This window comes from Nicrophorus vespilloides, unplaced genomic scaffold (assembly GCF_001412225.1).
Source record: "Nicrophorus vespilloides isolate i.1.1-1 unplaced genomic scaffold, Nicve_v1.0, whole genome shotgun sequence".
Classification (NCBI taxonomy): domain Eukaryota; kingdom Metazoa; phylum Arthropoda; class Insecta; order Coleoptera; family Silphidae; genus Nicrophorus; species Nicrophorus vespilloides.
The window spans coordinates 65,470-77,852 of NW_017098742.1; the positions used below are offsets into that span (position 1 = coordinate 65,470).

Genomic DNA, 12,383 nt, shown 5'->3' on the forward strand with positions numbered 1-12,383 from the left:
GCACGGTAATTATTATAACACATTTATTTCGCATTTGAAAATCGTTTCCTTTGTTTTAAGTGTAAAATATCTACATTTGCACCAAATAATTGACAATTATTACGTAATTTATACTCATTTCTTCTTAACGCTGAAAATTCAAAAAATAATTATAGTTGCAGTTTATTTTCAAGTTGCTTAATAAGTTTGCACAAATGTAATGACAATGATTATGTATATTTGCACCACTCAAATCACAATTAGTAAATTAAACTTCATTTCTTCCGATCGACGGCCAATTATTATATACATTTGCACCAATCCAATAAGAAAGACTATATCAAAATATTTTTGTATTTAGGAATCTTATAGCTCTGTCGCATCAATAGAATGGCAATAATTATATCAAATTTCATCCCGATTGCAGGATGTTTACTTATCTTCACTCTTAAGTATATACGTTTGCACCAATTGCACGGTAATTATTATAACAAATTTATTTCGCATTTGAAAACCGTTTCCTTTGTTTAGAGTGTAAATTATCTATATTTGCACCAAATAATCGACAATTATTACGTATTTTTTACTCATTTCTTCTTAACACTAAAAATTCAAAAAATAGTAATAATAACTATGATTTGTTTTCGCGTAGCTTAATTAGTTTTGCACAAATCTAATGTTAATTATTATGTATATTTGCATCACTCAAATCACTATTAGTAAATCAAACTGCATCTGTATCAACGGACAGCCAATTATTTTATACATTTGCACCAATCTAATAAGAAATACTATATCAAAATATTTCTGTATTTAGGAGTCTTATAAATCTTTTGTTGTTAACACTTAAGATGCACCAATAATTTGACAATCATTACAAATATTTGCACCAATGGAATGGTAATAATGTTTGTTGATGTTGAGTGTTAACATACGTTTGCACCAATTGCACGGTAACTATTATATCAAATTTACTTCGCATTTCAAAATCGTATTCTTTGTCATGAGTGTAAATTATCTATATTTGCACCAAATAATCGACAGTTATTACGTAATTTTTACTCATTTCTTTATAATATACCAATATAATATTACCAATAGAATGGTAATAATTATATCAAATATCTCTTAAGTTTTAAGTACATACTTTTGCACCAATTTCACCGTAATTCTTATATCAAATTGAAAGTAAATTATCTATATTTGCACCAAATAATTGACAATAATTACCTTATTTTACTCAATTCTTTTTTAACGCTGAATATTCAACTAATAGTAATAATAACTACGGTATGTTTTCGCGTTGCTTAATCAGTTTGCACAAATCTAATGTCAATTTCTATGTATATTTGCACCACTCAAATGACAATTAGTAAATCAAACTTTGTTTCTTTCAATCGACAGTCAATTATTATATATATTTGCACCAAACCATTAACAGCTAGTATATACAAATTCTTCTGTATATAAGAATGCTATAGCTTCTTTGTTCTCAACACATAAGAAGCACCAATAATCATTACATATATCTGCACCAATAGAATGGTAATAATTATATCAAATTTAATCTGCAATTGAAATGTTTGCTGCTCTTAACTGTTAAGTGCATACGTTTGCACCAATTGAACAGTAATTATTATATCAAATTTACTTCACATTTGAAAACCGTTTCCTTTGTTTTAAGTGTAAAACATCTACATTTGTACCAAATAATCGACAATTATTACGTAATTTTTACTCATTTCTTTAAAAAATAGTAATAATAAGTACGGTTTGTTTTCGCGTTGCTTAATCAGTAGTAGGTATTGCGCAAGCGGTGAAAGTGTATGAAAATTTTCCGGAAAAGGAAGACGGCAAATTGAGATAAACGGTAGTGCATTTTAGTTTGCGCGCGAAACACTTTTCCGAAAAACCAGAAATCAAACATTTGCGTATTGCGAAGCACCAATCTTCTTGCAAATTTCAACAGATTCATCATTGTATTATTAATATGTTTTAAATTTACTTAAGAAATTATACAATTTCTGTCCACTTAGATTGTTTCAACTATGATATATTAGGAGATACAGGTAAAACTAAGATTTATTTTAAACCAGATTCTTTTCCAATTCAGAAATAAAACATTTACAGCAGTTCCTCGCATTTGATTCTTTGTAACCAATTATCTTACAAAATTCATCAGTTTCATCATTAAAATCCAATTATTGCTGTATTTCCAATTGTATTTGATTATATACAGGTTTAACCTTGATTTTAAATCTGAAATTACGAAATTTAACAGTTTCTTCATTTCATCAGTTAAAAATGAAATAATTTATGTTTGCCAACTGCTATTCAATCTTTATGAAACTTCTATGTATTTAGGTAGGTAGTTTTAATTGGTTTTTAGTTACTTGAACGAGTTTTAAAAACCATAACGAATCCACTTAAGCATTGTTAATTGTTAATGTTGTAAATACGGCATGTGCTGCGTGCGAAAGTATCGTTTGAATTATAGACCATTAAATTTTTAATTGCACATCATAAAGTTATGAGCAACTAATAAAAGCCGTGAATTATCTTGTGCAAGAGAAATGTCGTAAAAGACGTCGCCTTTTAAGCGGAAGTCAATTAAAAATAATTCGCGTAAAAATTGTATCGATTGCGTAACGGAAGTTAAGATGTATTTTTTTCGTTACTTACTTAAGAATTAGAGAGCCATACTATTCCCAATTTTTTAAACCAAATTCCGATTGGTGCAAACTTAAATATTTAATACTCAAGAATTTAAGTGCTCTTATTGTAAAGATATATTTGATATAAGATAATTCAAATAAGATTTGTACAAACGTTTGTAATAGTACTTAATACTCAAAAGTACTATTTTCAGAAGAAATTTTATATAATAAAAACTTAAATTCGATTGGTGCAAATGTATTTAATGATTGTCAATTGATTGGTGCAAACGCATCACCTTTCAAGAACAATAAATGTAGAAGATTTCCAAATACAAAGATATTGATGATTGTCAATTAATTGGTTCAAACGCATTATCTTTCACGAAAAACAAATCTAAAAGGTACCCAATTTGTTATTCGATTGGTGCAAATCTATGTAATGATTGATTGTAATAAACAAAGTTTGATTTACTAATTGTCATTTAAATGTTGCAAATATACATAATGATTCAAATTAGATTTGTGCAAATGTTTGTAATGGTACTTAACAGTCAAGAGTACTAAAATTGCAATTTTCAGAAAAAAAATGATATAATAAAAACTTGCATTCGATTGGTGCAAATGTATTTAATGATTGTCAATTGATTGGTGCAAATGCATCACCTTTCAAGAACAATAGATATAGAAGATTTCCAAGTACAAAGATATTGATGATTGTCAATTGATTGGTTCAAACGCATTATCAAATTGCAATAACAAATCTAAAAGATTCCCAATTTGTTATTGGATTGGTGCAAATCTATGTAATGATTGATTGGAATAAACAAAGTTTGATTTACTAATTGTCATTTAAATGTTGCAAATATATATATTGATTCAAATTAGATTTGTGCAAACGTTTGTAATAATACTTAACACTTAAGAGTACTAAAATTGCTATTTTAAGAAAAAATGTGATATAAGAAAAACTTGCATTTGATTGGTGCAAATGTATTTAATGATTGTCAATTTATTGGTGCAAACGCATCACCTTTCAAGAACAATAGATGTAGGAGATTTCCAAGTACAAAGATATTGATGATTGTCAATTGATTGGTTCAAACGCATTATCAAATTGCAATAACAAATCTAAAAGATTCCCAACTTGTTATTGGATTGGTGCAAATCTATGTATAGATTGATTGGAATAAACAAAGTTTGATTTACTAATTGTTATTTAAATGTTGCAAATATACATAATGATTCAAATTAGATTTGTGCAAACGTTTGTAATAATACTTAACACTCAAGAGTACTAAAATTGCTATTTTATGAAGAAATTTGATATAAGAAAAACTTGCATTTGATTGGTGCAAATGTATTTAATGATTGTCAATTTATTGGTGCAAACGCATCACCTTTCAAGAACAATAGAGGTAGGAGATTTCCAAGTACAAAGATAATGATGATTGTCAATTAATTGGTTCAAACGCATTATCTTTCAAGAATAACAAATCTAAAAGATTCCCAATTTGTTATTGGATTGGTGCAAATCTATGTATAGATTGATTGGAATAAACAAAGTTAGATTTACTAATTGTCATTTAAATGTTGCAAATATACATAATGATTCAAATTAGATTTGTATAAACGTTTGTAATAATACTTAACACTCAAGAGTACTAAAATTGCTATTTTAAGAAAAAATGTGATATAAGAAAAACTTGCATTTGATTGGTGCAAATGTATTTAATGATTGTCAATTTATTGGTGCAAACGCATTATCAAATCGTAATAACAAATCTAAAAGGTTCCCAATTTGTTATTGAATTTGCGCAAATCTATGCAATGATTGATTGGAATAAATAAAGTTTGATTTACTAATTGTCATTTAAATGTTGCAAATATACATAAAGATTCAAATTAGATTTGTGCAAACGTTTGTAATGGTACTTAACAGTCAAGAGTACTAAAATTGCAATTTTCAGAAGAAATTTGATAAAATAAAAACTTGCATTTGATTGGTGCAAATGTATTTAATGATTGTAAATTGATTGGTGCAAACTCATCACCTTTCAAGAACAATATGAGAAGATTTCCAAGTACAAAGATATTGATGATTGTCAATTAATTGGTTCAAACGCATTATCTTTCAGGAATAGCAAATCTAAAAGATTCCCAATTTGTTATTGGATTGGTGCAAATCTATGTAATGATTGATTGGAATAAACAAAGTTTGATTTACTAATTGTCATTTAAATGTTGCAAATGTACATGATTCAAATTAGATTTGTGCAAACATAAATAATAATTGTCAATTGTGAAATGCAAAGTAAATTTGACATAATAATTACCAGAGCAAGCGTACGTAATTAACACTGAATAATGAAAGATTCACAATTTCAGTCTATCTCTTGATGATAATGTACGTATTTAACACACAATAATTAAGATTTCTAATTGAAGAGAAAATTTAATATAATTATAGCCATTCGATTGTATCAAACGTATATATATATCGATTGGTGCAAACGTACGTACATAATACTCAAGAACGAAAGAGTCGCAAGATTCCCAATTGCTGAGAAAATGTTATATAATTACGTTCACATTGGTGTAAATGCACGTACTTAACATTAAAGAACGAAAGAGATATAATATTTTTAATTACAGAACTATACTATTTCTAGTTGGTTTATTGTAAACAATAATTGTATGTCAATTGGTGCAAACATTAAAGATCGAAAGATTCACAATTGTTGAGAAAATATTATATAATGCAATTCAATTGGTGCAAACATAAGTTTTTAATACTCAGGAATGAGAGAGTTATAAGGCTGCTGACAAAATGTTATATAATTGCAATTCCATTGGTGCAAACGTATATAATACTTGCCTATTGATTGTTGCAAACGTACGTATAAAATACTCGAAAATGATAGTCATAAGATTATTCAATATTTTTTTATATAATTGTTAATTGATTGGTGCAAATATACGTTTTCAATGGTCAAGAACAAGAGAGTCATAAAATTCCCAATTGCTTAAAAAAATATTACATATTTGCGATTTGATTGGTGCAAAGGAATAACATATTTATATATCGATTGGTGCAAATGTACCTATTAACACTTAACACGGCGAATTCCTCTAACGGGGCCCAAACGAGAGGTGAAGTGAAAAAAAAAGGCGAGAAGAAATAAAAATGAAAGTCGATGTTATGTACGTTATGTAAAAACGGAGATAGAACTTGCGCAATGCATCATGCTACACACACACACACCGTTTATAATTTGTGTTTATTTCGTTTTTCTACTCTTTCGCTCTCAAAGTGTTACTTGCTGCTACTGTTACTAATAGTAGTTATAAGAAACGATTGCAGCGAAGACAAATTGAGAGCAGAAACACCATCATTTCAGGATGCAAAATCTTTAGTTTTGCAAACTCCGTTCATAAATTGGGCAATTTATTTTTGACCTTTGAAAACGTACATATATTTAGAAAGCTGTTTCGTTTTGTCCGCTTCTCTCTCTCTATTTTCATATGCTTTCGTTAGGTAGTCACAATATTTTGGGTCAGGTGGGACAATTTTTTTTTCGCATAACCCAGACTAGTTTTGAAGGTCTTACGAAATTGTCTTCTATCTTTTCAAGACATAACATTTTATTACGAATCACAAGAAGTGTGCCAAACGAAATGCAAGAAGAATCTTTTGGCACACATATAAAAGAAAACCTTGATTTTAAGTGCGAAAACATAAAGCGTGGGCTTCATTTAGTCTAGATGAGATAAATGTTACATACTTGTTTTTTTTTTGGGAAACTTTGAAGGATCAATTTAGTAGAACTTTCCAATCTATTCAAATGCAATTATTAACTGCACTTCTATCAATACCAAACATTTCTAGGTAGAAAAAAGGAAGAAACCTTGGATGCAACATGAGTAGATCCATCAGAGTTGCAACTTCTCCTTTGAGATTAATCCTCTCAATATTAAATCATTAAGTGGTTATGACGCATATATTCGTCATGGTATCTTGTATTGCGTATCGCTTAAGACAAATATATTCGCGCCATGAATAATATACTAAGTTATCAATAAAAATAAGTGACTACTAGGGAAGCCACTTCATGAAATGCGTGTTAAGTCTCATATATCAAATTATGTAAATATAAATTTAAGTGCGAAAACATAAAGCGTGGGCTTCATTTAGTCTAGATGAGATAAATGTTACATTGTCAGGTGGATACTTGTTTTTTTTGGGAAACTTTGAAGGATCAATTTAGTAGCACTTTCAAATCTATTCAAATGCAATTATAAACTGCACTTCTGTAAATACCACAAATTTGACACATTTCTATGTAGAAAAAAGGAAGAAACCTTGGATGCAAGATGAGTAGATCCATCAGAGTTACAACTTCTCCTTTGAGATTAATCCTCTCAATATTAACTCATTAAGTGGTTATGACGTATATATTCGTCATGGTCTCTTGTATTGCGTATCGCTTATGACGAATATATTCTCGTCGTGAATAATATACTAAGTTATCAATATAAAGTTATCTCATATATCAAAGAGATACGTATTAAGTAGATGTAAATACTTATGTAAATATAAATTTAAGTGCTTTAGTCTACATGAGATAAATGTTACATTGTCAGGTGGATTCTTGTTTTTTGAAGGACCACTTTCCAATCTATTCAAATGAAATTATAAACTGCACTTCTTGTGCACTTACCACAAATTTGACACATTTCTATGTATAAAACGAAGAAACCTTGGATGCAACCATGAGCAGATCCTTCAGAGTTGCAAGGACACTCCACTTCTTCTTTGAGATTAAACTTCTTAATTTTAACCTATTAAGTGGTTATGACGTATATATTCGTCATGGTCTCTTGTATTGCATTATGACGAATATATTCGCATCGTGAATAATATACTAAGTTATCAATATAAAGTTATCTCATATATCAAAAAGATACATATGAAGTAGATGTAAATACTTATGTAAATATAAATTTAAGTGCAAAAACATAAAGCGTGGGCTTTAGTCTAGATGAGATAAATGTTATATTGTCAGGTGGATTCTTGTTTTTTGAAGGACCACTTTCCAATCTATTCAAATGAAACTATAAACTGCACTTCTTGAAATACCACAAATTTGACACATTTCTATGTATAAAAAGAAGAAACCTTGGCTGCAACCATGAGTAGATCCTTCAGAAGACACTCCACTTCTCAATTTTAACCTCTTAAGTGGTTATGACGTATATATTCGTCATGGTCGAATATATACTATATATTGAATATATATTGCGTAGCGTTTATGACGAATATATTCGCATCATCAATAATCACATATGAAAAAGATACTTACTACGTAGAAGATGTAAATACTAATGGTAACTTGGATTAAGTTGTATCCGATGAGCGTGTGTTTGAGCTGGTAAGGTTTCCTGTTCTCCATATACCTAGGTCCCCAGCTGAGCACGAAATAGAGGTACGCAGCGATGATCGCTAATCCCGGGAAAGGATTTGCTATCAGGAACCACTCGTTCGTTCTTGGATCTAAAAAGAAAACCACAAAAGAAAATCAATAAAAAAAAACGACAAAAAAACTACAGATTAATTAGATGATCTAATTACCGGCCAGCTCGTAGAACAGGAAGTGGTAGACCTCTTTGGACGTTTCCGTGAAATTCGCCAACGCCATCGTCGCTTCTCTTAAAACTTAAAGGATTCGGCAAGAAACGATCTGCAAACTAGGAAAATAAATTATGAAATTTGGGTTTTTTTAGTAAGTCAGATATTCGGTAACAGTAATGCAACCAATGAATCATTTAGCGAGCGCTCGAAGAAGAAAAAAATGTGTGCTCGTTGCGTAATAGGCAAATATTTGGGTTGAGCGCGTTTAAGAGAAATTTTTAGACTTCGGATCCAAACGAAACCGAGAGTGATTTTTTAAACTTGAACTTTTACAAATATTAGTTTCTATCGAATCTTTTCATTGTCATTATTTCATTTCCGTCTGGAATTATTGTATTAAAACAAACGATTATTTAAATTAATTTAAATAAGATTGGATAAGAGTAAAAGTTTATTAGTAATTTATGAAATATTCGTGAAAATTATTAACGTATTAGAAAATATTAAAATACATTTATGTTAATATTTATATAAATAATTTTAATTATATAATAGAATAACATAAATATTTGTCTACACATTAAATTCAATAATTGTTATAAACTAAATTAAAGAAAGTTGAGTCTAATTCGTATGAATCTATACGTAACCAATATTCATACGTATTAAAAAAATATAAATATTTGTCTTTCGTAATAATACCATAAGATAGACAAGAAAACTTTATTTTTTTTATTATAAAATTTATTAAATAAAATCGAGTTTATTTTTTGGACATTTCTAGTAAAAAAAAGACATAAATAATTGACAATAAAAAATAATTTTTATAAATTTATATAAGATAGACTGGAGTCACATACTAATGTTCTGGCTATTGGCCTACTCGACAACAGTGAAACCACAAACAGGCTGAAGCGTTGCAAACCACTAGATTTAGTATATAGATTTAAGTAATTATTAATGTACAAATCATCATAATGGTAACTATCCACATTGATGAACAGATTGTGAATAAAATTATACAACATAAAAAAAAGCAAAGAAAGAAAGTTATATATAAAGTTGTAATTTAGTAAATGAATTTCATGAATAATTGTAATATAAAAATAGAAATTTTTGTGTAAATTTTCACTTATAAAAATGTACAGATTGTGGCCAATAAATATGTTTAATTGAAAATTAAAATAATTTAATCGAGTTGATTCTCGTTTAAAGGAATTTGTTGGTAATACATATTACAATAATTATAAAGATTTGACATTAGTAATTACTATACTATAAATATTATTTCTAATTGCAAAAGAAAACTAACGTTATAATGATTATAATATAGGAATAAAACAAGTTATGTACAAATTAATTAATTTGTAATAAAAAAAAAGTTGTGTCTACTTCGTAAGAATTTATACGTAATCAATAATTATAGCAAAAAAAATATGAACATTTGTCGTAACAATATCAAAGAATAATTTTAACAAATAAAAAACTTTGCACAAATTAACAAATAAGAAATTTGTAAAATAATTGTCATATTTATCTCTAGTATTTTGTTTATTACTAAAGACTAAAATAAATCACAAAAAAAAACTAATTATATAAATTATTTATAAAATATGAATACAATTCATAAAATTAGAATTGTGATATAAACATTTTAATGTAAAAACAAACTATTTTCTGTAAATTTTCAATTGAATATTTGTTATAAAAAGCAAACCATATATAATATTTGAGTTTTGCAATAATATTAACAAAATGTTGGTATATAATTTTGTATATAAAAGCAAAGAAAGAAAGTTAAGTCCATTTTCTCAAATATTCAAAAAATTAGATTATTTATATCATAAATGATAATTTTAATATAACAATAGAAGATTTTTTTAATTTAATATTTGTTATAAAAAGCAATTAACGAAATTTAAGTTTACTTGGTAAGAATTTAAAGATAATGAATTGGCACGTTCGGACTATAAAGTTGCTTGCAATAAAATTGAATAGGTGATGAAAAAAAAAGTACAGTTGAACTTTGAAATCGGCATAATGATTGAATCAGGAAGACACCCGTGTTCCTGAGTGTAAATGGTTCATTTGAAAAATGACAAAATGAATATTTCCATTGTCATTAGAGCACGTGCATCGAGATGATTGCTCGCATCTAATTGGTTTTCCAGCGAAAAGCGCATCCAATAACATTGGAAAAACACGTTTTTCTCGTGGATCGCATCTTCCTACCAAACGAATGTTTTTCGCAACCGTTTGACGTTTTGATACGATTATTGTTAATTTTTTTTTGCACTCCGTCTATTGCAATTATATTTACATTCAATTACGGTTGTCGCATCGCACAGTAGAATTGGAACGATCCAGGCAGACGGACCTGAAGAAAACAACAATCCCGAATCGCCGAAGAAGAAGCACAACAACTTAAGTTAAGTAACAATGGACGCAACCATAGAAGACGTGATGAAGATCGTGGACACCTTTCAGCAGCAGGAGAACTTCACTTACAACGTGAGCTTGAACACTATTAAATTATTTTTTTTTTAATTCTCGTCCGAAACGCGCGTATTAGAATATCTCTTGCTCCTCTCTTCTCATTTGCGCAATTTTTTCGGTGACTTTCACATTTCAAGTTTAACTAATTTTTCGAGCGGCGGCCTTTTGCAATCATACAGATGCTTTTTCAAAGGCGCGCGCGTATATCGATGATTATTTTATTTATTTTTAGTTTTTATTGAGAGAATTAAGAGAGCCGTGAAAACAAAACAAAACAAAACGAAAAACGTTGAGTGCTTGATGCAATAACCACATAGAATGTGATTGTGTGCTCTGTCGTTGTGTGATGCAATCGTCCAGAAGAGAAAATAAATAAGAATCAATCTTAATGAGATATAAAAGTGAAATTCGGTAATAGAAATCATATGGATAATAGCAAACAAATACAATTATATATAGATCTAACACAATCGTTGCAGCATTTGGACATTAGAACTACGAAATAAATGTTATTTCACTAAGAAATTTTAACAATATTAGCATTTCGCAATAATAATTGAACATAAAAATGTAATTATCTCGCAACGTTTTTTCATTATTTCTTTATATAATTTGAGAGAGATCAAAAAGTAGTCGTGCAAACTATAAACTAAGCGCTATAAATAGATAATGTTTTTGTAAATTATGAACTGAAATTAGAATAAATGTTATATTTTTTGTTTGTAAATTAATATTGATTTTTCATTCTACATACTTTTAGTACAAATATTTCAACAAAGTGTAGTATATAATGATAGAAATACTTTCAATTACTTAAAAAATTTCAAGAAATGATATACCAGAAAAAAAAAACATTAGAATATGCCACAACATTATTGTAATTTACATCTTATTGAAAAAAATACTCAAAAATCATTGAATTAGTTGAAATATTTCAAGTTAGAATTAGAAATAATTACGTTAATATATGTTGATAAATATTGAAGCTTTTTTACAAAAAGAGAAACATTAATGGTTATTTGTTTTTGTTGTAATTTAATCAGGAATTGTAAATCTTTGATAGAATATTTGAATACAAGAACTTTTCTATTCACCATTTGCTGCAACATTACTTATACGCAGTAAACTATATAAATTTCGTAATAGAATACAAAAGGAAATCGAGTTGTGAGATAACATTGAATTAATTTGCTGTTTTCCATACATGTACAATACATACATTTATTTAGAAATTGTCACATTATAACTTTACACTAAATATTTCCAGTAGTAAAACTATGTTCCAATTTTTTTTTGTTTCTTTTTCATTATCACAAATATTTGTTTATATTGCAAAACCTCGGCTTCGATCAGTCCGGATTCACAAAAGTCCTGTTTGATAATTTAAATAAATTAAAAATTCCTAAAAAAATCGTAGATAAATTTATACATAAATGATTTTTTTATTATCTTTGTATAGTTAAATCTCTTTTTATGCAATTAGTTCCTCAATTAGTACGGTTTCAAACAGTCCGATTACCCGCACTATGCCGTATAGAAATGTCTAAATGTCTAAAGAAGATACTCAGTTTCAAATTAAAACTGTACACTAATTAATTCAAGCAGTAAAACTATATATTTTT

General features: G+C 28.1%; 2 protein-coding genes across 2 annotated transcripts in view; one reads left to right on the forward strand and one right to left on the reverse strand.

Annotated features, from left to right (window-relative positions):
• LOC108563112 (elongation of very long chain fatty acids protein AAEL008004-like) overlaps window positions 1-12,383 on the reverse strand; it is a 49,987-nt gene that overhangs the window by 1,807 nt on the left and 35,797 nt on the right. Inside the window, exons 2-3 of the mRNA XM_017921691.1 lie at window positions 8,266-8,374; window positions 7,997-8,187 (exon numbers count right to left, since the gene is read on the reverse strand). Coding sequence (XP_017777180.1) covers window positions 7,997-8,187; window positions 8,266-8,332 — 258 coding nt within the window. The 5' untranslated portion in view covers window positions 8,333-8,374. The remainder of the gene's footprint in view (window positions 1-7,996; window positions 8,188-8,265; window positions 8,375-12,383) is intronic.
• Window positions 10,591-12,383, forward strand: part of LOC108563113 (elongation of very long chain fatty acids protein AAEL008004-like) — a 41,507-nt gene continuing 39,714 nt past the window's right edge. Inside the window, exon 1 of the mRNA XM_017921693.1 lies at window positions 10,591-10,776. Within this exon, the coding sequence (XP_017777182.1) occupies window positions 10,705-10,776 (72 nt within the window). The 5' untranslated portion in view covers window positions 10,591-10,704. The remainder of the gene's footprint in view (window positions 10,777-12,383) is intronic.